The sequence below is a fragment of the Rhincodon typus genome, chromosome 9 (assembly GCF_021869965.1).
Source record: "Rhincodon typus isolate 14 chromosome 9, sRhiTyp1.1, whole genome shotgun sequence".
Classification (NCBI taxonomy): Eukaryota; Metazoa; Chordata; class Chondrichthyes; order Orectolobiformes; family Rhincodontidae; genus Rhincodon; species Rhincodon typus.
In genome coordinates this window covers 74,277,564-74,305,236 of record NC_063340.1, presented here as the reverse complement: position 1 = coordinate 74,305,236, position 27,673 = coordinate 74,277,564, and the positions used below count along the sequence as shown (strand labels likewise).

General features: G+C 38.7%; 1 protein-coding gene across 2 annotated transcripts in view; it reads left to right on the top strand.

Moving 5' to 3' along the window:
* The window catches only part of heatr1 (HEAT repeat containing 1), a 77,470-nt gene that overhangs the window by 9,958 nt on the left and 39,839 nt on the right, over positions 1-27,673 (top strand). For both annotated transcript variants that reach the window (XM_048601047.1, XM_048601046.1), the window contains exons 8-22: positions 2,400-2,505; positions 3,565-3,672; positions 4,296-4,413; positions 5,950-6,057; positions 9,099-9,194; positions 10,066-10,154; positions 11,334-11,545; positions 13,925-14,046; positions 15,649-15,843; positions 17,736-17,919; positions 21,480-21,628; positions 22,461-22,653; positions 22,759-22,931; positions 24,528-24,695; positions 26,745-26,978. In XM_048601047.1, the coding sequence (XP_048457004.1) occupies positions 2,400-2,505; positions 3,565-3,672; positions 4,296-4,413; positions 5,950-6,057; positions 9,099-9,194; positions 10,066-10,154; positions 11,334-11,545; positions 13,925-14,046; positions 15,649-15,843; positions 17,736-17,919; positions 21,480-21,628; positions 22,461-22,653; positions 22,759-22,931; positions 24,528-24,695; positions 26,745-26,978 (2,255 nt within the window). The remainder of the gene's footprint in view (positions 1-2,399; positions 2,506-3,564; positions 3,673-4,295; positions 4,414-5,949; positions 6,058-9,098; positions 9,195-10,065; positions 10,155-11,333; positions 11,546-13,924; positions 14,047-15,648; positions 15,844-17,735; positions 17,920-21,479; positions 21,629-22,460; positions 22,654-22,758; positions 22,932-24,527; positions 24,696-26,744; positions 26,979-27,673) is intronic.

The following is a 27,673-nucleotide window of genomic DNA, read 5'->3' as shown; positions in this document are numbered from 1 at the left end:
ATCTGTTTAAAGTGGAATAACCTTTGTACAGGCAGATGTGATAATCGTTTTAGGCAGTGGATGTGGGTATTGCTACGAAAAGCAGCATTTGGTATCCATCCCTAATTGCCCTTGAGAAAGTGGTAGTGAGATAAAAAGAAGTCACATTGCAAAATAGTTTATGAAGCACCACCATAGCTCTTTGCTTTGCTGTGCATGTATAATCTAGCAGCATCATGTTCTGTTGTTACTGTGAACTTCATCCTCTGTTACATTCAGTAACTGCACTGAATGCAGATACATTGAGGTCACTTTGGTGATTATACACACATGTATTGGTCCATAATCTTGATGGCAATAGAAGGTAATCAAAGGGAAGACTAATTTTTTGACCCACTTGAAGACTAATAAAATGGCCTCGAGATTCTACATTTTACAGTAGATCATAAGATGTTCTATATGACAAAAAAGAAATGCAGATCTTTTTGGTTTTGGCCATTCTTAACTCTGTAGTTGAGAGATTATTTGGTTACCCCTTTGAGAAGACCCTTCACCATATCTAGACAATTGCACTTCAGAAAGACTGACTATAACCTCTACATTATAAAGAAGCATGGAAAAATTAAAAACTTTCAGGAAAGAAATTATTTTTAAGCTTCCTTTGCTTTTTCCGTAGTCCGTTATGAACAGCTCATGGATAACATCATTCCACCACTGCCTCGGTCAAGAGCTCATTTTTCATATGTAGGCCCTGACGATGAGCATCAGCAAGTTGATTGGTGATATCACTACTGATTCTCATGTGTCTCATTTAATAGCCATGCATAAACACTTTCAAGCGGCAGACTAAATAGCAGCTTCTGCTTCTGGCCTGGGGCGGCCGTTTTCCATCTTCTCAATATCACTAACCTGAACAAAATCAATTAATTGGGCAGATGTCAAGCCTGACCTTGTATGGAATAGCACCATACTGGTTAGGGTATGTGAAGCAAGTGACATGCCCTTCGTACCTGGGATAATTTGTTGTAAAGAAAACAAAATCATGCTGGAAATCACAGCGGTCAGGCAGCATCCGTGAAGAAAGAGCAAGCTAACATTTCGAGTCTCGATGACCCTTCATCAGAGCTGAAGTCAAGTCTGGAGAGGGCAGCATTTATGCAATGGTAGGGGTGCTGGAATTCTGGTGGAGAAAGGGTGTTGATAGAGTAGATTAAGTGATTGGAATGTGAAAATGGCAGAACAATGGTGTGTCTAACTGCCAGACTGGAAAGAACAGACAGTCCCAGTGGAGTTGGGGAGGGGAGAGAGGACATGGTGACTGAGAATGTAACAAGTAAAACTAAAGGAAAAGGAAAGAATGGGAATGGGTTCACAACCTGAAGGTGTTGAACTCAATATTAAGTCCAAAAAGTGAAACCTTTTAGCCTCAAAATATTAGCTTGCTCTCTCTTCCACGGATGCTGCCTGACCAGCTGTGATTTCCAGCATATTTTGTTTTCAGTACAGATTCCAGCACCTGCAGTAATTTACTCTTATCATTCTTGTAAACCTCCTCTGGATCCTCTCCAAGGTCAGCACACCCTTACTTAGATAGAGGGCCCAAAACTGCTCAGAGTGTTCCAAATTCCATCTGACCAGAGCCTTGTACAGCCTCAGCAGTGCATTACTGCTTTTGAAGCCAGCCCTCTTGAAATGAAAACCTGAAATAGACCCCTTTATCCCCACGTTCTGCCTTCTGCAAGTCAGCCAATTCTCTAAGCAAGCCAGTACCTTGTCCTTAACACCAGAGGACATTATCTTATTTCACAGCCTCCTATGAGGAACTTTGTAAAAGGCCTTCTAGAAATCTAAGTATTATCATGTCCACTGGCTCTCCTTTGATTAACTTGCTTGTTACCTCCATGAAGAATTAACATAGAAAGTAGAAGATAGGAGCAGACGGAGACCATTTGGCCCTTCGAGCCTGCTCTGCCATTCTTCACAATCATGGCTGATTGTCGAACTCAATAGCCTAATCTTGCTTTCTCCCCATTACCTTTGATGCCATTCGCCCCAAGTGCTATATTCTAACAGATTTGTCAGGCATTAATTCAAGAACATCTCTCACGCTGCCATTGTAATACCTCGGTTTTTTGTATTAGCTGTCCTATGAGCTCTAATAATCACAGTCTTTGTGCTGAATTACATAATTCATACTGTACACGAATGTGTAATGTATACAGTATGACTATATAAAGAATCGTCAATTGTGATTTCATTCAATGCTCCTATCATCTGGCCCAAATTTGTTTCCTGCTGCTATAGGTGAAAGCATAGTTTACTGATTCATTTTACCTCTTGGTTGTATCAACTCTGTTTTCTTCTACACCAGTGACTGATGTAAACTCTTGTGTTACTTTTGTATTTCTTTATCTCCTCAGGTGAAATGCTGGAAGAAAGTTCTGTTTGCCACACCCACATCCAACTTCTGGAAGGCATACTTCAGAATATTACACTAGAGAGTAACTTGGACCAAGTTGTAGCCAAGTAAAGATCATTTAAGTGTATTTCTATATCTGTAATCACAATTCTTGTAAATCTATGGCTGATTTTTGTTAACCAGTCATAACTTCTATGACTGTTCATTTCAATTTTGTTCTTCCCAAAAATTGAATGTAATATTGACCCCCCCTTGTCTCACAATATGCAGAAAAATAAATTTGACAGTATTCATTCATGCATGCAACAATTCAGGAAAAAATCTCTAACTCCACATCCATCTTCTGATCACTCATTTTATGTACCCACTGGCTCTTTATGTAAGGTCTAGCATTTCAGGTATTAGCAATTCTCTTGTCCTATCTACACTAAGCTTTTCTCTTTCATCTGATCCTTTCATACAAAAGCTCCCTCATTCCATGCTCCAATTTCACTTTCTACTCCCAATTTTAAACCTTGAAATTTAACATTTGCTGAATTCCCCTATTGTATCCTCATGCGTACTCTGAACCGTGCTATTTGGTTGTGACAGTTTCTTTATTAAAAATAAATAATGAACATGTTTATGGTTTTAATTGAAAACACAGTGCCAATGTCATTACTTTTGCTTTGAGTTGCACGTACTACAAAAAATATGCACATTGTTCAATGCAAAGACAAAAATAATTTTGTCCAAGAAAAACAATAAAAGAAATGTACAATAAGTGTAATCTGAAGATTGCAAACTGAATATTATAGAAAAATACTTGAAAATAATATGGCAAACTAATTAGGGGATTCATAAATTACTTTGTTTTGTCCTTTATTTGAAGTTTGTTAACATCATTGAATAAAACCAACACTGTTGTCCTGAATTAATATGTGATAGATTACTTGTGGCAAAATCCTTAGAGCAGACTTGCTATTTGATAAATTTGCCAAATAATGTGTTATTGCAGCTGTTAATCACACACTGTCTTCTACAAGGGCCTGTAGACAGGAATCTTTTGGTGGGATTTATTATGATAAATATCTGACTGTAGTTCAGTAGGGATTTACTGCTATGGTTCATTTACCTTTATTGTTGTATTCAGTCACGCTACATCTGATTGTTTTTCTATATTCTAGTGTGCTTCTTGAGGAATACATTTCCCATTGGACAGAGAATACCAACTCTGACAGTCTTTCTGCTTTAAATAAGGAAATTATGCCCGTGGTCAGACTCATGGAAGCCAAGTAAGTAAAGTAAAGAATTCCTGCTTTGAATTTGGCATGATTGCTGAGCAAATAAAAACCAAGAGAACTGCGGGCGCTGTAAATCAGGAACAAAGAACAGAAATTGCTGGAAAAGCTCAGCAGGTCTGGCAGCATCCTGAGGAAGGGAAACCGAATCCGAAACGTTAGCTCTGATATTTTTCGTCACAGATGCTGCCAGACGTGCTGAGCTTTTCCATGATTGCCGAGCAAGTTGTAGCACTGATCCCCATGTGTTCCTTTTGTCAGCCATATTGCTGCATGAAGATGCTAAATTGAGTCCAGCTGCTTTCCTTGTATTGAAAGGGAGTTAAACCGGGCACAGTGGGTGAACTGGGGTCTCCCCATTCCCATCTGGTAGTTGAATTAGCATAAGGCAGCAGATTACCTATTAGCCCTCTTCTTAAATAGGATACATTACAAAACTTTGTAAGACCATTGCATTTATAAGAGCAATTAAATTGGGTGAGTTCAAAGCAAACACATTTTTTCTTTTAGACCAATTGTGATAAATGCTTTTTCAAAAATGCAAACTTTCTGAATGTGTATAGTTGCTTTTTTTTTGTGACTTCTATTTAAAGACTTGCTTTTCTATTTTCGTGAAGGTATTCGAATGCTTATGACTTAGTCTTGGAAGAACAATTGAAAAAAGTCAAAAACCAACGAGAGCGAGACATCTTTCACCAGTTTGTTTCTCTCTCATTGAACAGTGCCAAGCATCAGGTAGGTAGACTTTAACCTTGGGCTTAACAGGGACTATTAACAAGAAAAGTGACTTTGCGGTAAATTTCATTATTCAACTGTCTGTTGCATAATTAAATATGCGACTATGGGGTTATCATTTCCCTAAAGTGTTTATTTTGGCTGTGTGTATTTCTTATAAAATGGCATTTGGTGTACCATGTAAATTTGATATACTGCTGTTCTCCAAATGTAAAACTACTGTCTTCAGCATGCATATTAAGCATTTCTTTCCCAGCTCGTGCATCATGTAAACTATAACATCAAGACATATCAAAATGGTAGCAGAATTTAGGTAGAGTCATGTGGCAACCTGAAATTTGAGGGCTCTGAGGCAGGCAGGTTGCTTATATTGCCCTGACCGAGTTAGAACCACTGTATTTCCATTCTATTAGGCACTTGCTCTGACGGTTCTCCCTGAGGGATCACAAGAGTTGGGCAGGAATTAGAAATATGAACTAATGCAGTTGGGTTGTGCAATTAGGTTGGTGTAGATATATATTGTTGGAACAGAGTAGAGGAGCTTTAACTTTAAGGAGCTTACTTTGTGCCTGTCCTGGAATAGCTTAATATTACAACTCGGCAGCAATTAAATCCAGATGCACTAGCTTACATTGCCTTCCTGCTGCTTGCATCCTCACTTTCGTTAAGACTCATTAGTCTTGTTCATTCTTTCACCGGACATCAAAATTATGGACCTCATTATTTCCTTTCTTATTTCCTCCTCCTTGCAATGCCAATCTTTTGATCACCTAATCACTACTTAACGTTATTAATACTGTTTGTTGGACATTAATTCATGCCCAGCATTCTAGTTCTTCATCCTTGGGTTTCAACCTAATTTCCAAGTTTGAAGGTTATGAGCTGATATACAGTTCCTGAAACTTGAGCACGAATGTATACTGCACTGTCAGAGCCACTGTACTCAGCTGACAGGGGTCTGATTTATCCGATGAACACAAAATATCCCAAGCACTATTCCAAGAAGTGAAAGGTGTTTTCCCGAAGAACTGCTTGACATTTAACTCTTTGTGCACCAACTGGCTACAACATTTTCCTTCATTTCAATACTTATTACACTATAAAAGTACTTAATTGGCTGATACTTTCATTATTCCTTGTAATGGTATTTCTTATCCAGAGCGATAGGAGGGTTAGCGGCTTAATTGTCACTTATGAATACCAACCAGTGGCACGTTGGCTGTGTACCTCTTTATTGGCATCAGTGGCATTCAGTTAGGATGGGGGAAAGTCAACTAGGGTTCTTCTTTACTATTGCTATCAATAACTCTCACTGAAAGAGCTCTTGTCTGCTACCATTGGATAAGGAAGAATTGGTTATACTGTATGTTTTCTTATGTTTGAGTAATGTATTATCAATCTATGTGTGTACTCATATGAATAAGAACGTTTAATCATGAGATCTATGTAATTATGTCCCAGAAACAAATTAAAGCCTTTGGGAGGTAAAACTAAAAGGGCCATGAAATTCCTAACTGAGTTTAATTTTTATTTTAGTTATTGGCAGATTCTAACACATCTTTGTTGCTGAGTCTGAATCACCCACAGCCTACAATCAGAATATTTGCTGTTGAACGCTTGAAGGAAATCATTAAAACATCACAGGTATTACAAGGTTTAATAATCAATTGAATTTTTATTGCATTATTCATCTTAAGCCTCAAGAATTTGCAACATTTCCAAAAGTGCAAAAGCTATGCAAATTAACGCTACTAGTTCCAATGAATGCCATGAGACAAATAAGTTATTTTAACGTGGAGAATTTGCAACATATTCAAGTATGTAAATATTACTCGGAAATTATAACTGTTTGCAATAACTATTAGATATGTGTTTTTGAAATTGCAGTGTTGTTAATTGTTGGTGATTCTGAGTCCAGACCAATTGCAAAAGTACATGAAGTTCCTTGACTTCCTTCAGTTTCAGCAGTCTTGAGGTGTGACTTAAGCCACAAAAATGATTGAGTGAAATGAGGTCCTCTTTGAAAATAATTGCTACTTGTTGTTAAGTCACTTCCCCTGATTTCCTGGGGGGATAAAAGTGTATAACATCTTTGACACCTTAAATAATACAGCTTCAGTGATTTAAAGTTAATTGTTTAAATTCACTAGCACTTTCATAGTGTGCTTTTGTCACAGTTTTTGTCTATTTATTCCTGTCTGGCACAAAAGCAAAATGGGTAAGAGGGCCAATCCATGGCTTACAAAGGAAATTAGAGATAGTATCCTATCCAAGGAAGAAGCATACAGATTGGACAAGAAAAATAATATGTCTGAGGATTGGGAGCAGTTTAGAGTTCAGCAAAGAAAGACCAAGGTATTGATTAAGAAGGGGAAAATACAGGACAAAAGTAAGCTTGCAGTGAACATAATGACTGACGCTAAGCGTTTCTATAGGTACGTGAAGAGAAAGAGATTGGTGAAGACAAATGTAGGTCCCCTGCAGACCGAAACAGGGGAATGTACAATAGAGGGCAAAGAAATGGCTGAGTGACTGAATACATACTTTGGCTCTGTCTTCACAAAAGAGGACACAAATCAAATACCAGAAATGTTGGAGAATGCAAGATTTAGTGAGAGGGGAGAATTGAGGGAGATCAATATTAGCAGAGAAATAGTGCTGGAAAAATTGATGGGATTGAAGGCGGATAAATCCCCAGGGCCTGATAATCTACATCTCAGAGTACTTGAGGAAGTGGCTGTAGAAGTAGTAGATGCATTGTTGGTCATCTTCCAGGATTCAATAGACTCTGGAACAGTCCCTGCAGATTGGACAGTAGCTAATGTCACTCCAAGAGAAAACAGGGAATTATAGACAAGTAAGCTGAACATCGGTAGTCGGGAAAATTCTTGAATCCATTATCATGGACTTTATTGCGGAGCATTTAGAAAGCAGTGGCAGGATCAGACAGAGTCTGCCTGGATTTATGAAGGGGAAATCATACTTGACAAATCTGTCAAAATTCTATGAAGATGTAACTAATAGAGTTGACAAGGGGGAACCAGACGATGTTGTATATTTGGACATTCAGAAAATGTTTGACAAAGTCCCGCATAAGAGATTATTGTGCAAGATTAAATTATATGGGATTAGGGGAAGTGTACTGAGGCGGATAGAAAACTGGTTGGTAGAGAGGAAACAAAGAGTAGGAATTAATAGGTCCTCTTCAAATTGGCAGACAATAACTAGTGGGTTGCCACAGGGAATGGGTTGCGACCCAAGCTTTTCGCGATATATATTAATGATTTGAATGAGGGAACAAAATATAACATCTCAAAGTTTGCATGATACCAAGTTGAGGGAGGGTGAATTGTGACGAGGATGTAGAGATCCTTCAGCATGATCTCCACAGGTTGGATGAGTGGGCAAATCAATGGCAGATGCAGTATCATTTGGATAAATGTGAGGTTATTCACTTTGGAAGCAAAAACAAGAAGACACATTACTACGTGGATGGCTGTAAATTGGGAGAGCGGAGTGTGTAGCAGGACCTGGGTGTCCTTGTGCATCAGTTGCTGAAGGTAAGCATGCAGGTGCAGCAGACGTTAAAGAAGGCAAATGGTATGTTGGCCTTCATTGCGAGAGGTTCGGAGTACAGGAACAGGGATGTTTTGTTGCAGTTATACAGGGCCATGGTGAGACCATACCTAGAATATTGTGTGCAATTTTTGTCTCCTTTCTGAGGAAGGATGCTCTTGCTGTCGATGGAGTGTAGTGAATGTTTACCAGATTTGATTCTAGGGATGGCGGGTCTGACATATGAGGAGAGATTGACTAGGTTAGCATTGTTTTCACTGGAGTTCAGATGAATGATGGGGGATCTCATTGAGACTTACAAAATTCTAACAGGACTGAACAATGTGGATGCAGGGAGAATGTTCCCGATGGTGGGTGTGTCCAGAACCAGGGGTCACAGTCTGAGGATTCGGGGTAGACCATTTAGGATGAAGATAAGGAGACATTTCTTCACCCAAAGAGTGGTGAGCCTGTGGAATTTATTACCACAGGAAGTAGTTGATGCCAAAACATTGATTGTATTCAAGAGGCAGCTAGATATAGCACTCGGAGCGAATGGGATCAAAGGTTATGGGGAGAAAGCAGGATTAGGCTATTCAGTTGGACGATCAGCCATGATCGTGATGAATAGCGGAGCAGACTTGAAGGAGCGAATGGATGCCTCCTGCTCCTATCTTCTATGTTTCTATGCAGCTCACTTGTAGAGAAGGAAACTGCCAGCAGATCAGCTTGAAAGAGTGTGAGAGTACAGTTGTGTATTTCCTGATAGTTGGAACAAGGAGGACAGAGTCCTTTGGGAGTTAGGTATTTCTGATCTGGAGCCACTAAGCAGTTTGGAGGGCATCAGTCTTTATAAGTTTTATATGCGTGTATATATGTTTATATACACATGCACATATACAGCAAACTTGGTATTTGTTTTAAAAAGTGGAATGTTATGGCATAGTTCTGTCATTTCAGTATCGGGTGTCCAGATGTCTCTTTAAACATGTATGGTCCCTATGTATTATGGTAAAACATATAATATCATGGACATTGGAATACTTGTGGGAGGATTTGAGGATATAGTTATTTGAACACAGGATGATGCATCATTTGTCATTTATTTATATACTTACTTTGTTTCAAAGGAAGGATGTGATGATCTTTTTCTGAAGGAAGCAATTTTAGAGCGGTTGAAAGATGACAGTTTAGAAGTAGTTCTGGTTGCTATGCAAGCTCTGGAGGTGAGTTGAATTATTTTTTAAAAATACAATGTTACTGCATTTATTTAAATATCAGAACAGAACATTGTCTTGTTTTTGGATTATCTCTTGTCATTTGATGTGAATTTCATGTGTAGAAGTTATTGGATACGTTCAAGGTAATCAGGTAGAGTCAACATAGTTTTGTGAAAGGAAACCATGTCTAACTGATTTATCTGAATGAGTTGGGTGGCCTACTCCTGATGCCTATTTGTAGTTCATTTTACCTCAAACCTGTGTGAGAAAAAAATACTTTAATAACCAAATCCTCCAGGATCCGCATTACTTTGCTTTCATTTATTAACCACACACCTCATTTGTATTTCTCCCTTTGTCTTGTTCTGTAAAGAACTCACATCTCATGGTATCAATTGACTTCAAGCAAATTCACAGACAGCATTACCCAACAAATATCTTGGTACATAATCTGCACCTAACAAACTCCATGGATCAAAGTTTTGCACTTGTTTAGAGGTGCAAAATGAGCCCATAATCCGAAATTTACGAGCAGCAGCGTTTGTTCTCTGATTGGCCTAACATTTTAAAAGCAGCTCCAGTTTGCGTTTCTAGGCTACTTCCCTCAGAAAGGAGACCTCATTTAATGGCCTTAAAGGGAGGCATGGGTTATTCATAGCAGCTGAAGATCACAACCATGGTCCAGATTAGAAAATATCCGTAACTGGTGCTATGCAAGACTGGTTAATTCTAGTATGTTTATAAAATGACACACATTAATCCTCAGTGGCAGCTAGGGCCAGATGCAGTCCTGTGTCATCTTATGGTGTTATCCTCTTGCTTGATGGAAGGTTAAATATTAATGCTAAATTTTTGGTTTTGTTTGATCCTTTTGTAGGCCTTCTCTGGATGCCTTGGTCAAGAAGAGACAGTTTCTTTTCTTTTGACACTGCTTCAACGAGTGGACCTTTCTGATAATGAGTATTGGTGGGTACAATTTTAACACCATGATAGCACAGTATAAGTATCATGTAAATAACTGAAATATCAAAAGCAAAGTTCTGGTCAATTTTTGTCTGCTCTTCCCCCTATACCTCAACTTATACTCTCTCATTACTCTGGCTATGGCCAGACCTCTGAAGTCCATATGTAACAGTGGTTGGAGAAACCAGAAATGAATGCGTCGGCTTGCCAATTGATATGTACAGAACGTTAAAGGGAACATTGCCCTCAACCCCTCTCCCCATGTATGGTTGGATACACCTCAGATACTGCTACCATCAAGTATAGTGTCCATATGGCCATATGTTAGCTTTGACTTAGAACATCCAAACCATATCTGCTCCTGCCATCACCACATTCATTCCAAGAAAAGTCACAGTGTCAACCAAGAGCTGAAGCACTAGCCATATTCCATTCTCCACACCACTCTCTCTCTGGCCAACAAAAGAACATTGACTACTGTGGCACGCAACACACAGGACACAGCCAGTGATCAAACTAAGGAATTTTTAATACATAGGTGCAGATGCTGGAAAACTAAAATAAAAGCAGAAAATGCTGGAAATACTCAGCAGGTCATTTGGATGAGAAGGAAAGACTTGGGTCAGTGGCCTTTTGAATATCATTTTTTGAAATGTTAGCAGTTTTTCCTCTCTCCCCAGCTGCTGTATGATTTAAGTAGTTCCAACATTGTCTGTATTTATTCAAGGCTTTTATAATCTGTATTTGTTAATACTGTGTGTTATAAAAGTAATTGTACAAAACAATCTTTATAACTTTAAAGCTGAAACTTCCGAGAAATTTTGGAGCAGAAATAGTCACAACCTTTCAACCAGACACTAGGTAGAGTGGAATAGTGTTTGGTGCAGTGGAAGTACAGGATAATTTCACAGAAAATTGTATGTTGTACAATATCACCACTCTTTGGAAGAAGGAAACCTTGCATCAATAACTCACTGTCTATGAAATGTGGAGGGGAGGGCAGTGAAGGTGCTGTTTTGTTTTAACTGTTTTCCATTCTCTGTGTGTAGGTACTTGTGTTCATGTATATAGACAAAAACTGTGCCCCCCACCCCCCACAGCTGCCACCACCAACATCTGCGTATGTTTGATTTTCTTGATATTTGCAGCATATTACATTTTCTATTATGTAATTGCTCCCAGGCAAATTATTCTGGAAGAGGCAATTCAGTTTTTAAGTTCGGGAGGATTCCATCATGGGAATGAAACATTGGCTAATAAAATATGGATGGAACTCTTGCCTTACGTGGCCCTGACTAACCCAGCCATTGTATCAGCTGAACAGAAAATATCAATCTTTCTTGCTGATTCAAGTCTCTGCTCCATGACTCCACTGCTGCATGGCTGGCCAGCAGGTAAACTATATTTGTTTTATGATAATAACGCTCATCTCAAGCAGTTAATTGTGTCTTCAGATTGGTGTACATGCAGAAAATATTAAATGATCTCTAAGGTAGTGGACAATGGCAAACCTCCTGAGCCCTGCATTTTTTTTTTAATGACTTCTGAAATAACAAGGAAAAGATTTGCTGGAACTGAGTATTGATCTTTGTCGAGTGTGCTTGTTGTATGTATGTTGACAGCTATGGCCTCATTCCTCTGCATACCAAGTCTCCTGCAATTGGCAGGAATCCCATGCAAGAAATCATGACTTTCCATCTGCATTGTCATTTAATCCACACTGTATTATGCCAACTTGATTTCCCCTGTTTGAGCACCAGGGAACCAAAATAAACAGTGCGTAACATCAATAAAAGATGCCTTTGAAATAAACAGGGAATTATTAGACCTAATTGGAACTTTCACCCATGTGCGTTCTGGATACACTCTAACATTTTATAGCAAGGGAAAATAAAATACGCAGTATGTTAAATAGTATGTCTAAGATTTGTTAAAATTTAAAATGGAGAGAATGGTGGAAGAGAGAGAAATATAAATAATATAGCATAAATGTAAAAGGATTTTTGAAAAAAGCATAGTGAAAAGGAAGAAATTGGGGGAGGCATGCAGAAACTGAAACAATACTATTCATATCCTCATTACTGCATTGAGCCAGTAATGGTACTGTTTCACATAAATGAAAGAGAAGCTGTGTTCCCTGTTTGCTCATGTTGAGCTTTGGAAGATAGATCCCTGCCAGTATTTTAAGATACTGTGTTTCCAATCTCCTTCCAAACTGTCAGAGTCATTTTTAATTCAAGAATGTTGGCAACACCTTATCATTTCCAGTTTTATCGTTTTTAAACTTTGTTCGTAGTATTTCACTTTGTATTTTAAGGAGAAAATTCTAACTGTTTTGTACCTTTGAGATTTTGCTATGTTGTGAACAGTTGAGATTTTGATATATTGTGAACAGAGACCATCTCCATGAGGCCGGTTCATTGATATTGCTGATTACCAACCCCATTGTCACGATATACATGCCTTTTTTTTTGTATTGTTTGTATTTGCTTTAGACATTTTCTAACCAACCTTTTCAGAGGTATTATTACGCACCTCTGGAGCAGATGGGATTGAAATACAGGTATTGTGGCTCAGAGATAGGGCCACTACCACTTCACACGAGACATGCCCTGCTCCCGCCCATTGTCCCGCTCGAACATTTCCTGCCAAGTGGTGTCGCCTGTTGGAGCATTGCAGGGAGACCGGCCTTATTTCAGCATCTCCATTTAGCATTTTCTTTTCAAAATTAAAGGTTCTTTGTCTATATTTTCACCCATGTGGATTCTGGATACACTCTAACATTGTATAGCAAGGGAATATAAAATAAACAGTATGTTAAATAGTATGTCTAAGGTTTGTTAAAATTTAAAATGGAGAGGATGGCTGAAGAGAGAGGAATAAATCTTATGTGGTCCTGACCAACCCAGCCATAGCATCAGCTGAACAGAAATCATTGATCTTTCTTGCTGATTCGAGTTTCTTGGTGAAAGAGGGAGGTTTCTGAACAGAGTTCTTTAAATGTTGCAAAAATGATTGAAATTTAATATATTCTTCGATGTAATGGACGGCCTGAGGACATCAAAGGCGCTATATAAATGTAAGTTCTTTTTATACTCTTTTTAATTACTGATGGTTTCTATCAGTCTGAGCATCAGTAGCCCTGTGCACTTGAGCAACTATTATGGAGTACTGCACAGTTGTAGAATTTGTATCACATATTCATTTGGGAAGTGGTATAAGAGTGTGGGGTATAAGATAGAAAATAAGCTAAAATTTGGTTGGGAAGATAATTTTCTTAAAAATATGTGATGTTGAATTGCATTTCATGTTTGGTATTTTTGCAAGTTTAAGAAATCTTTAGAAATCGTCTTGAGTACAGTGCTGTCAGTTGTTTCCTTAAGTTGCTTGATTGCTTTTTTTGATGGAAGTTGACTCACTTGCATCTTTATATTCAAATTTTGCCGAAAGTATGTATCAAAAACTTCATATGTCCAAGTCTATGGTGTGGTGCAATGACCAAAAAATCCTGAACTGTGATGTATGCTTTAGTCAAAGATTGAAGTACAAATTATTGGCTTCCAGCTGAACTGGTACTGGAAAAGATCACCGTATTGTATATTTGCAAATGGAGTGTAGTATGTCTGCTAATTATACATGCAAAGACTTACCAGACTGCCAAATTATTTTTATACTGTCTTTCAATTCGGAGCAAATTGTTCCAGCTCCTGTGTTCCTACAAATGCTGTGTTCTGCGCTTGAAGCTGTTTTCACCAATTGTGTTTCCTGTACAGAGCTCAAAAAAGTTGTTAACAGCTCTAATTCAAAAGAAATAGTTGGTGAGGCAAATCAGAAATTGATCCAACTTCTGGCGAATAACTTGTGTTTAATGGGGCCTCCTTCTAGGACTCAAACTGTAAGTGAAAACGCTTAAGGAAATAAAACTTGTGCAGCATGTGAAATGTTATTAACTGTGTAACTGTAACTAATCGTGCCCCTCACCTTCTTGGAGAATTTAATAGAGAGTTAATATGAATATTTGAGGGAGACAGCAATTTTTATATATGGCCAGATGAACTGCAGAATGTTTAACGGTCATGTAATCACCCATGTTTCCTTGGTGCTGGGTGTGGTTAACTAAGCTTTAATTGGCAGTACTGACAATCTGTTTTATCTTAGCTAGCTCGGCAGGGCCCAGAGATCACACCTTGGATCGTTCTGTCTGTTTTATATCCTACTGTTTGAAACATCTGTCTTAATTTATATTACACTAGTTAGTTCTGTAGAATTGCTCATGCCTCGTCTTTCCTCTTTTCTCACTCTATTTTTCCGTTCCATCTTGCTTTTACTATCCTTTGCGTGCTTTCTCACTTCTCCCCATGTAATTTTTTTCCCATCTGTATCTCTTGTTCTCACACTTGCCTTGTAAATCTTTCTTCTCTTGGTATCTCTAGTTGTCCATGTTTATTATTCAGTATATCTCTGACACCTCCTCTCCAACTGTAACTGATAGCTGATCCAGAGCGACAGCAGCGGTTATACAACCAGTTTGGCCTCTTCCAGGCAGACCAAATGGGCATATATGTCATCTTGTTAAGTTAATGTGGCACTTCCTAACTCCATACAGGCCTCCAGTGAATGAGGTGAAGAGCCTTAATAAAGACGCATCCCAGGGCTGGAAAGGAGCAAGTTGGGAAGCCAGGAGTGGGCAAATACAATAGCTATACTTAATTGATAATAAACGGTTTTAAATTAGTGACCTACAATGTTTCTGTGGTTGAACCTGGCAAGGAAAAAAACACAGCAACTAAAATTAAAGAAAAATCATTTTTATGGCTCAACATGGAAATAATTCTATCCAGTGGAAAGTAAAGGATTAGATGTACTGAATGAAATTAATAATGTTTCCAATAGAGGCTTGTGCAGAGCACAACACAACTCAGCTAACATACTTGTGATAGAGGAAGCCTCAGGAACAAGAGAATGCTGTAAAATAATAACATTATATTAAAATACAAGTTCGTAGGAAATATTTAATCCTGGGAACTCTGATAACAGAGATAGTAGGAACTGCAGATGCTGGAGAATCTGAGATAACACGGTGTAGAGCTAGATGAACACAGCAGGCCAAGCAGCATCATAGGAGCAGGAAGGCTGACGTTTCGGGCCTAGACCCTTCCTCAGAAAATAGGCCGGAAACATCAGCCTTCCTGCTCCTATGATGCTGCTTGGCCTGCTGTGTTCATCCAGCTCTACACCGTGTTAACTCTGATAACAGGTTGAATTACACTTTTAGAACCTGTCTAAATGTACATTCTTCGTAAGTAACTACTTAGAAGAAGGAGCAATTTTTTTTGGACTCACTTGAGATGTGTAGCTGGCAAGGTCAGCATTTGCTACCCATTGTATGATAGTTATGATGCATTGTTATGATGTCAAAATTAAGGTTTACTGAACTGGTTAGGAGCAGGAAATTAGTGAGTGCCTAATTTGACTATATTCTCTTCTTTATTTGCAGATGAAACATCTCATACAAATCATTGCAAAAGAGCCCACAAATTTGAAACAGAAGCTGATCTCTAAAATATTAAGTTTTGCTTTAATTCAAACTTTGGAGAAACAGTCTGAACCAGATTGTTTGCATGTGGCTTTGCAAGTGTATTGTGTTTTGGAGAAAAAGTTGAAGAAACTAATTGCAAAAAAATCACATCTGGTAAGTAGCTTTTACTTCTGCACTGTAGCAGCTTTTCAGATTAGAATCAAATAATGGCTGTATTTTTAGTTTATTCCTGGAATTTGACAAACTAAGAAGCATTTTTCTTTCCCCAGTGTTGTCAGCTTTCTCGCTGTCTCCTCTCCTCAAAATTTTTGCTGAGAATTTCCTCAGGAATTTTCCTGATTAGCTGTCATAATCATAGTAGGAAGCACTCTATTCGTGCAGTTTGGATGGAATTGTTGACAAATCAATAAATTCGAACTGGGAGAAGCCATGAGGAAATCCCCACTTATCCCTCTGTGCTACTCCTTGTGAGCAAGCATGATATTGCTGAGTAGCAGAGAATATTCAGTGGGAAATTAGCCCACTCCTATGTCAGGATATTTCTCCATGGGGAACAATCATACCATTCTTGTCTTTGCCCAACAGCCATACATGTCCACTTACACTAGGTATGAATTAAGAGTAAGAATACCAGTGTGCCTGACTTTCCTCTTTCCTGGCCAGATTACTTGACTCATTTCAGTTATCCCAGCATGACCTGGAATCAGTATTGGGGCTTGGTAATTTTTGTGGCTCAATTGCATGTCTTTCCATTATGACTTTTTGTAATTCTATCTTTCTGTCTTCAAATTTTTTTTTTAACTTTTATTTGTGCATTCAGTGAAGGTGTGATTAAACTTATTTAAACGTAGAAATTTATCTACTTGCATTTTGGCAGTTATCCATAGTTTTGAAGTTCATCTCTTTATTTCTTTGCACATGAAAAATGCATTGACCCAGAAAGGTTTATAAAAACCCTTTCTGTTTCTAATGTTTTTCTCAATTTCCTTGCTATTCAGAATATGGTAGACTGATCTTAATAACTAAATAGTTTAGACGTCCACATGATGAAGTGAAATAAATTCTAGAACTAAGTAATTACAATGTTTTCTTTATTAATGAGACCTTGCCCATGAATCACCTCCAAACAAATTCAACCAAATTTGCAGCACCCCACTCTTGCTCCACTAAAGAACTTTGAAACTTGAGGTGACATATTTTTCTAATCAGCCTGTTCAGAGACGTTATTACACACCTCTGGAGCAGGTGGTACTTGAGCTTGGGCCACCCGGTCCAGGAATAGGGACATTACCATTGCACTACTGGAGGTAAATGAGTCATGTCAAGGTAAGTTTCTCTGACGTTTGAAAACTCAGTAATTGAACAAATTTCAAATTTTTAGCATGTCCTGTTTATGGCTGTATTTTTCCCTCTGGAAGCTTATGTAATGTCTTTTGTGTCCACATGTACAAAATATTTTGCATTCATTCTTCTCAGCTGTTAAATATTATCGGCACACATGTTACACGTTCATTAAGTATGCACTAAATTTACACAAGACAAATTAAACTGAATTATTCAGATCAAAAGCCTTTTGTTTTCATTTCAAATTTGAATATCCCCATTTAGTGGTACATTATTCTGTCCAGTCTACAATAGATACTCTAGCATCTGCTCTGGATCATCCTAAGTGTTGAACAGTAGTGAATTTAAGCCAGACCTTAGTTGTTTCTGATGTGACTAAAGAATAATCCAAAACTTTTATGATAAATGAACAGGAAAAGGAGGAGAATCTGTTTTGCCAACAAATCTACTTGTATAATTGAAGTTTTGAGTCAGATGAAGATAAGATTAGACAGGATAGTGAATGGCACTTGTGTACCTCTTTCATGAAAGGTAAACTAAAGAACTGTGTACACAGTATTTAAAATTGAGAGCCTTTTGTTTTCAAGATGAAACCATGGCATTCCAGATCTCTTAACCTCAAACACATCACATATAAAAACATTTCCTCAGTTTTCTGAGTGTTTCAAAGTAAAACTAATTATTTTCCCCTTTCATTTCAGAACGTTTCTCAAAAATGGCATTTTGATTCTGTTGAAGGGAACATGGTACCAGCGGGACTGCTTACTCAATATGTGAAAAATATGCAACATTGCAGTGCTGAAAATTCAGAAGCTGACTTAATCCTTATATTCTTGCTAAAGAATTTCATTGGTGCTTTCAAACCTCCCAAATCATTTTTGAAAGGTGAGGTATTTAAAATGAGATATTGACTATTAACAACTTGAGCATAAATAGAGTGATCCACATATATTCACACTTTGGAATGCTGCTTTTAATTTATTTTTTGAAAAGGTGGAAGTAGCAGATATCAAATACGGGAAGTGCAGGCTCAGATTTCCAGAATCCAACACCCTCAGGCCCAAGACTGGATTTCAAAATTTTCCTTGAATTTGAGCATTGGATCTGAAAGTAGCTAGGAATGTTCTGACAGGAAGGGAAGAGAGGATTCCCAAATCTCTCCCAAAGATTGAAAAGGCAACTTTCTGTCTGGAGAGTAGGGAGGGTTAGGGGACGCAAATCTTAAAACGCTGCAATGGATTCAGGTCCTGTCTGAACACAACTCTCTCTGATTCCATCCTCTAGGATCAGTCCGATAATGGATGTACTTATAAAGTTGAGGGATTTTACTAAGCATCAAAAATGTCTGGTTTTTGAATAGTTACAGTTTTTGGACCACCAGATTTTGTAAAATGTACCAGTAGTGTAACCAAAAGTGAAATCTAAATGTAATTTTGCTTGAAGATAGCTTTTTTTTTTTGCTATTTGCTCTTGTCCAGGGAATCAATCCTGGTTCAGTAGAGAGTGCAGGATGATATGCCAGGAGCAGCACCAGGAATATCAAAAAATGAGGTATCAACCTGGTGAAGTTACCAAACAGGACTTCTTACACACGAAACAGCATAAACAGCAAGTGATAAACAGAGCTAAGTGATTCCACAACCAACAGATCAGATCTAAGATCTACAGTCCTGCCACAGTCAGTCGTGAATGGTGATGGACAATTAAAAAATTCCCTGGGGGAGAAGGCTTCACAATATCCCATCCCCATCCTCCATGATGGAAGAGGCTGACACATCAGTGCAAAATATAAGACTGAAGCATTCGCCGCAGTTTTCAACCAGAAGTGCCAAGTGAATATCGATCTCACTGTGGTCCCCAGCATGACTGATACAGGTCTTCAGCCAAATCACTTCATTCTATCTGATACCAAAAAATGGTTGGAGGCACTGAATACTGCAAAGGCAACAGGCCCTGACAAAATTCTGGCAATAGTACTGAAGATTTGTGCTCCAAAACTTGCCACTCTCCTAGCAAATCTTTTCCAGTACAGTTACAGTACTGGAAACCACCTGACAATGTGGAAAATGGCCCAGGTATTTCCTGTACATAAGAAGCAGGACAAATCCAACCCAGCCAATTACCGTTCCAACAGTCTACTCTCAGTCATGAGTAAAATGATGGAAGGTATCATCAACAGTGCTATCAAACAGCACCTGCTCGGCAATAACTTGCTCAGTGACGCCCAGTTTGGGTTCAGCCAAGGCCACTCAGCTCCTGACCTCATCACAGCCTTGGCTCAAACATGGGCAAAAGAGCTGAATTTCAGTGGTGAGGTGAAAGTGACAGTCCTTGGCATCAAGGCTGCATTCGACCAAGTGTGACATCAAGGAGCCGGAGCAAAACTGGAATCAATGGGTATCGGGGCAAACTCTCTGCTGGTTGGAGTCATACCTGGCACATAGGAAAATGGTTGTGGTTGTGGAGGTCAGTCATATGAGTTCCAGGACATCTGTACAGGAGTTCCTCAGGGTAGTGCCCTAGGCCCAAGTATTCTTCAGCTGCTTCATCAATGACCTTCCCTCCATTATAAGATCAGAAGTGGAAATGTTTGCCGATGATTACACAATGTTCAGTAACTTTCACAACTGCTCAGATTCTGAAATTGTCCATGTTCAACTGCAACAGGATCTGGACAGTATCCAGGCTTGAGCTGCAAGTGGCAATTAATATTCATACCACACAAATGCCAGAATCATAGAATCCCTACAATGCAGATAGACACCATTCAACGCATGGAATCTGCACCGACCCTCTGAGGAGCATTCCACCCTATTCCTGTAACCCTGCATTAACCATGGCTAATCCACCTAGCCTGCACATCCCTGACATTACAGGGCAATTTCGCATGGCCAGTCCTAACCTGTGGGCTGCCAGGCAATGGCTATTTCCATTAAGAGACAATCTAACTGCCCTTTGACATTAAATTTTGTTGCTATCACTGAATCCCCCACTATCAACATTCTGTGGGGGGTTACCGATAGACCAGAAACTCTACTGGACTCACCACATAACACAGTGACTGCAAGAGCATGTCAGAGGCTAGGAATACTGCAGTGAGTAACTCACCTTCTGATTCCCTAAAGTCTGTCCACCATCTACAAGGCACCAGTCAGAAGTCTGGTGGAATTCTCCCACTTGCTTGGAAGGCTGCAGCTCCAACAACAGTCAAGAAGCTTGACATCATCCAGGACAAAGAAGCCCACTTGATTGGCACCACATCCACAAGCATTCACTCCCTTTACCACCACCGACGCTCAGTAGCAGCAGTATGTACATCTACAAGATGCACTGCAGAAATTCACCAAAGTTCCTTAGAAGGCACCGTCCAAACCCATGACCGCTTCCATCGGGAAGGGTAAGGGCAGCAGCTACATGAGAATACCCACCTGCAATTTCCCCTCCAAGCCACTCACCATCCTGACTTGGAAACATATCGCAGTTCCTTCACTGTCGCTGGGTCAATATGCTGGACTTCCCTCCCTGAGGTATTTTGTGTGTCAACCTACTGCAAATGGACTACAGGAGTTCAAGATGGCTCAGCACCACCTACTCAAGGATGACTCAGGACAGGCAATAAATGCTGACCAGCCAGCGACACCCATGTCCCAGGAGTGAATTAAAAAATCACTATATACTGCAACTGTAAATTCTTTTAAAATGCTCTTCATGCAATCATGTTTTATAAAAGCAAAAAAGTTGAGTGTGCCCTCAACTTCAGGGAACTGCACATTTTTGTTGATTGTCAATCTGTGCTGATTTGGCTTGTAAGAAAGTGTTCCACAAAATGATTTTGATAGTGATTTATTTGAGCCCATAATGAACAAAATTCATTGCGAGGTTATCTTACAGGACTGCAGTAGCAGATTTATCAAGTGGAAATCTTTGCAACGGTAATATGTTACACTTTGCCTAGAATGTGTGTGCATGGTTCAATACAGCAAAGTTTCCAAAGCTGTGTTGAGACTTGCCACTTGTCAATAAAGCCTTGACATTGCCTCAACCTTGCTGTAGGCTGGTATGAGCGGCTTTGTCATCAGTCAAATCACAGATGGAACTAACATAGAATGGTCAGTGAACAAGCCACTGCTTTATTTAGGATAGATGAATTTTCTTCAATTAACACTTGAATTTGGTTGGTCTTTGCCTTGCAGTCATGTTGCAAACTGCTCTGTCTTCCTGGTGACTTCAGCCACTGATTTTCCCATTGATGCCAAAGTTTGGTCCAGTAGTGCATCAGTGCCAAGGGCAGTTACTGTTGCTTGGCCTCACTGGCATTTTCTGATGCTGCACCACAAATTGACAGATTTAATTGAATTATATTTCACAACTTGTTCTAATAAATTCATTGCCACGACTACTCAACTACCGGACAAACCTCATATTTTCTTACTACAACATTTCAGATCAGACTTGGTGGAATCCTGAAAGTTTGGATGGGCAAAGCTGTGATTACCTTCGTCTTCTCATTGATGTCTTTGACATTACTGTTGGTGGTGCTAGTGAAGAAAATCTTGCAGGAAACTTCAGGAATCTTGTGCAGTTTCTGATTAAGGTGAGTAAGTTGAACAAGGATCTCAATGATCCTAATGTAACTAATGTGATGGATCAGCAACTTAAGTTATTGAATAAAATGCCATTTGTATCACCCATGTGACAAATTTGTCTACTTTTTTAAAATGCAGTATGTTGTGAATTATAAAATGTATGGTTTACTGATTACCTGAACTTCTGAAAAGTACAAGACCTTTCTTTGATCAAGTTCCAACAAGCTAAACAATGGGTTTCAGGTCTGAACATAGGATGAATAATTATTCAAATGTGCGCAGTGATTATTCTGGATTATTTGACTGACTGTGTCTGAAGTCTTACTGGTGGATCATAAAACTAACCTCCACCAAGAGGAGGAATACTAAACTCATTTAAAGCAAGAGATAGTAGGAACTGCCAATGCTGGAGTCTGAGATAACAAGGTGTAGAAATGGATTCTGAAGAAGGGTCCAGACCCGAAACGTCAGCTTTCCTGCTCCTCTGATGCTGCCTGGCCTGCTGTGTTCATCCAGCTCTACACCTTGTTATCTCATTTAAAGCAAATTGAGAATAAATTAAGTGGTAATTGACAAAACATGGTTTTGTATCTCTTATCGTTTTGTTCTTTGCTGATTATCAATAAGCAAGTCTGTTAAACCTTTCTTCAGAAAGCGGTGGAGGCAGTGTCATTGAATGTTTTTAAGGTGGGCTAAACAGTTTTGTGACTAACAAGGGGATCAAAAAGTATCAGAAGTAGGCTGGAAAGGGGAGTTGAGGTCACATTCAGATAAACCTTGATCATATTGAATGTTAGAGGAAGCTCAAGAGGCTGAATGGCCTGTGTATTTGTCTTATAGATCCATCTGCATGATTCCGAACATCTCTTCAAGTTCTTGTCGCTTCTGTGGAGCTACAATTGTAGCCTTACCAACCAGTTAAACTGTTCAGTAAGTGCCGTGTTACAGACTCGAGCCCTTTACTTTGGTCGTACTCTACTTGCATTGCAGTCTGCAGAGAACAGAAGTCTGATTGCATCTCCATCATTCCCAGGTATGGTCAACTTAACGGTTCAGTCCACCAACTTGAAATAATTAAATATTTTTCAGAATTTTGAAACAGATGCCATGTTGTTATTAAGTTATGATTTGCTTTCAGTGGTGGTCTCCTTAATCATCAGTTTGGAAAATCCTGTGAGAGAGGTGCGTCGAGCAGCTATTGCCTGTCTACAAACATTAACCACAGTGCAAGGGTCTGTTTATCAAATAGTAATCAATAAGCTTGCTTGTATGGCTGAAGAAATTATTGCAGATCCCACTCATTTAAGTCAGGTAAGAAAGGGGTCAGGGGATGTTCTGTTTTTCTGTTAGTACCCTTTTGTAATTATAATAATTTTTCTTACAATTTTATTTGGATATTGTAGTGTTCTTAAATGTTGCTATGTTTCTTCTCTTAGTTTTTATTTGGTTTGCTGGTCTTAAATGAGGATCCATGGAGAACATGGGTTCAAGAATAGACAGTTAAACCTCTCAAGTTTGTTCAGTAAGATTCAGGCTCATCTTGCACCTAAGTTAATATATCCGTCTTAGCTACATATCCCGTAATATCTTTGGATGACAAAATTCTTAACAGTCACTAATTTATAATTAACTGTTGACCTTGCGTCACATTCTGTTGCTCCTAGAAATATATTTTCATTCCACTTCTGAAAGTTGTGGCTTCAGATTTTAGCTGTGTCCTTAAAGTCCTAGACTGCTCAACCAATGGAAATAGGTTATTTCTATCTACTCTCTTAATTGCCTTTAAAATCTTGTCAATCAAACCACCCTTGATCCTTCTAAATTACAGGAAATGCAGCCCAAGATTGTGTAATCTTTTCTAAGTCAACCCTTAGAACTCAAGTGTCATCATTAGTACATAGAGTGAATAATTAGGGTTCCAACTTGCATCCCTTTGGGCCGCCACTGGTCACATCCTGCCACTTAGAATACCTATCCAGATTCTATTTATATACTTAAATGTGATATTCCGCACTTAATGATTGCAAAATTAAACACAACATTGAGATGTTTCTTAGGTTTCCTATGACTAGCAGATTCAGATACATGTTTGATGAACTTCCTGTGCCTTTCCATCTCCCTCTAATATATTTTTCAATTTTTTATGTGCACAAAGAAAATATATTCTTCTTTGACTTTGAGTTGGTAAGTGGAGCATAAATTGGAAGTACTGTATGTAATTTTCTTCCTCTTAATGGTTGCTAAATTAACATAACATGTACCTAAATACAGAGTGTGCACCCTTGGTTGACAAGGCTCCATCATGGGAATATGAAGTTGAAAGTTGAGTCAAGCATGTTCCTTAGTAGATTATCGTCAAGCTCAATTTCAAGAATAATGGCCCTGTCCTTGTCCCTTTCTCTTCACACTCCCTGTGCCCCAATCCTCATTTCACTCTTCAAGTTTTAGCCAGGAAACAATAGAAAACCAAAGATTCTGTTTACTCATTTATAGCTTTCTTCCTCCTTCAATTTCCTGTTAACTGCACCCTGAATATTATATTGTTATAAAAACATAATGTGCTGGAAATAGTCATCAAGTCTGGCAGGATCCGTGAAGAGAGAAAGAGAGTTAATGTCTCAGGTCAATTGCCTTTCATCAGCATATTTTGTCCCTATATGCCTTTTTAAATCTTACAAAATAAGTTGTATTGTGTGCCTTGTTCTTTATTCAAAATGGTTTGCCTTTCTATTCCCTTGAAGTAGCCCGGGAAATCTAACTAAAGGTGAGGAATGTAGCTAAACCTCAAATAAATTGAGTTTCAAGATGTACTTTTTTTATGCAAAGCTATAACTGAGTCTGCTATTTGCTGCTACCAGTGCTGTATTAAAGCAGATGAAACATTGTTCAATTATTTCATTTATCTAGGCTCTGAGTAGCTTATTTGAGGAGGTTTTAACACAGACTAAAGCAAGATCACAGCACAAAAAGCTTACAGAAGCTCTGGAGAACCTTCTGCACTGCATAGGAGATACTGTGCGACCATCATATGTAGCTCATAACTTGTTGAAAGCACTTGAGGAGGTGAATGGAGAGGTGAGATTTTTGAGCACAATACATCAAAAGAGAATAGCAATTATGGAGGACTATGTAATTTAGAGCATTATTTTACCTAGTCAAACTGTAATTTTAAGTACATTGATAACAATTAGTGCTACTGACGTAAATAAATAATTAATGAGAAAGAATATTAAAGAGTAATGAAAACTGTTTCATAAGTTATCCGTCATAAAATTGCTAATGGCTTTACTCATTGGCAGTGGAGATCTCCTTTGAAGCTAGCACTTGATTCATTGTATGATTGTCCAATTTAACAGTGTTAATTGAACTCTGTACTTTTTAGGTTTTCTTTTCTTTATTCTTTCTTAGGGTGTGGGCATCGCTGGTAAGGCCAGCACATCCTAAATTATCCTTGATCTATGAGGCTTGCTCAGTCATTTCAGAAAATTAAGAATTGAACACTTAACTATTGCCCGAAGTTGCATGCACAAGAATACAAGTGATGGTAGGAGGAGTAGACCAAATGGCCCCTCAGCCTGCTGTACCATTCAGTTTGATCATGTCTGATCACTTTCCTGCCTGATCCTGTGTCCCTGATTCTCACAGAGACCAAGAATCTTGTCTGTCCCAACCTTGAATGTTTTCCGTTATTGGGAAATGCTTTGATTGACCAGATCCATTTAAATCATGGAAGTCCCTTGAGTTAAATATGATGGCCCATGCCACATTATCTAGGATAATGGTCAGGTGTTAAACCTTTGAGAGGATGAGGGTACAAAATTCTGCTTGAATCATATAATCTAATCACTGTCAAGTGGAGTCTTTCCCCTCTCCCCACCCCACCAAAAAAAAACTGGAATGTCAATTGATGTGAACGTATTATCTGAGATATTACTTTAGAATGTTATTAACAGGACATATATCTAAAAGCATTTCGTAAAACAAAGGAGACTGGCTGCAGCACAGACAAATGTTGCATTTGCCAAGAGCACAAACAGCTCAACTAAAGCCACAAGTCTTCAACACTTTCAAAGAGAGGTAGCGCGAGTCAGCTAGTGGGTTTAATAAAGCTATTGGATTTGACTATAGAAGTGGAGAGAAACTGCCTGAAGTGTCAGCTCTGCTTTCTCTCTGTATTTTCTCTGAAACTCCTCTCATCAAAGTTGCAGAGTTGTAAATCTGCTGGAAGATCTTGACACTGCAGGTGAAAGGTCCCTAAGGGAACGATCTTCATTACTGCAACCTGAGGTATCTTAAAGGAGAATCCTGAATCTGCCATTGCTGTCTCCAGAAGAATTCTGTCAGCTATAACAACAACTTTGGCTACAGACCAACATTTTGACAACCTCTGAATAATTATTCTTTTCTGCATGATACTGCTATTTGGTCAAAATACTTTTAGGAAAACAATATCTAGATTTTTAGCAACTTTTTCTCAGACTGGGAGGTTGTATGCATGTTAGTTTTCAAGAAAGTTAGTTGTATTTATTTGCACAGTTTCAACCTTATGTTAATCATCTTTGCGTGAGTAAGATTTTTTGTTTCCAAAAACCTAGCTCTTTATTTGTTTCTGATATTGAACTAGATAAATCTGATTTAATAATTGATAATATCACCTTTTTTTAAATTCAAACTTTGTTATGACTAATAGTGCAGTGGGACAAAGAAAGGAACCAATTCACCCCTCCTAATTCGGTGGGAAAACATTGAAGTGATCTTCATTTATTATGAATTACATAATTCTGCAGAATTACCCAGTGATGCTGGAATCACTTACCACAATACAACACAAGTTGGAATATGAAGAACAAAATATAATTGAAAGACAAGCCAGTTAAGTGGCAGTATGGCAGCCAGAACACACTTCTCTGGTTTGAATGGCACTGCATGCCAGACAATGATTTTGCATCCTGTCATTCCACTAAACCAAGATTAATAGGAGCTAATTAATATAAATGTGTTTTGGAATAATTATTATATCTGTCCAAGAGTTTTCTCATTTGCCACGTTGTGTAGCAAGGAATATCAGGTTCATCTTACTGTGCAAAGGTAATAGGCTCTGTCCCATGATATTTTCCTTTTTAGATTGTATTGTCCAGGTTGCTACCTCTAATGGGGAGACTGATGGAGAAGGAATCTGATACTCTTCTCAAAGACGAAGTCCTTATGCTGCATATGATCCTCTCGAAGTACAACGAGCATTCTGCAGCATTACTGGCAAAGGATCCACGTAGTCAGGATCTTTTCATCAGTGCCTTAAATAGTTCCAAGGAAGTGTACAAAGGGTTACAGTCGCAGCAGATCACTGCACTAGAAAAGGTATTTTATGCTGCAATATCAGGGGAAACATACAAGACTCTGGTTTGATATCTCCATAAAGTGCTGTATTTGCTGGGAAATGTTAAATATTTTCTTTCAACAATTTGCTTACTGTGAGTACAGGCCTGTTGTTATTTTGCTAATGTTGATGTATTTACACATTGGAATGATTGAGAACAGATATTCACATACGCAGTGAAGAGTGTACATGTGTATGTAGACAGTCTGAAGAAGAAATAATATTCTGTTTGTGCATGCTTTTAGTTAGAGCTTGCCATGCCTGTCTGTTTCAGAGTGGAGCTGTGCTTTTGAATGTGTGAGGCCATTTAGTGAAAGTTTTATATACTCTGTTGGGTATAATGATGCAGTCTGTGTGCGTGTGTTTTCAGCGAGGGCAATGCTGTGCTTATGCGCGCTGTACATTCACTGAGAAGGGTTGCTGTGATTGTGCATGTGGGGATTTCTCGAGGGATATAGTCATGCTTATTTGCATTCGATGAATATTGATGCACTTGTGCGTGTGTATCCAGTGAGGGATAAGGTTGCATATTCTGAAAGATTTCCAACATTGAGGCAGGTCTGAGAATCTGAAACAGCAAAATGTATATTAGAAAAAAAGCAGAGATAGTAGGAACTGCAGTTGCTGGAGAATCTGAGATAACAAGATGTAGAGCTGGATGAACACAGCAGGCCAA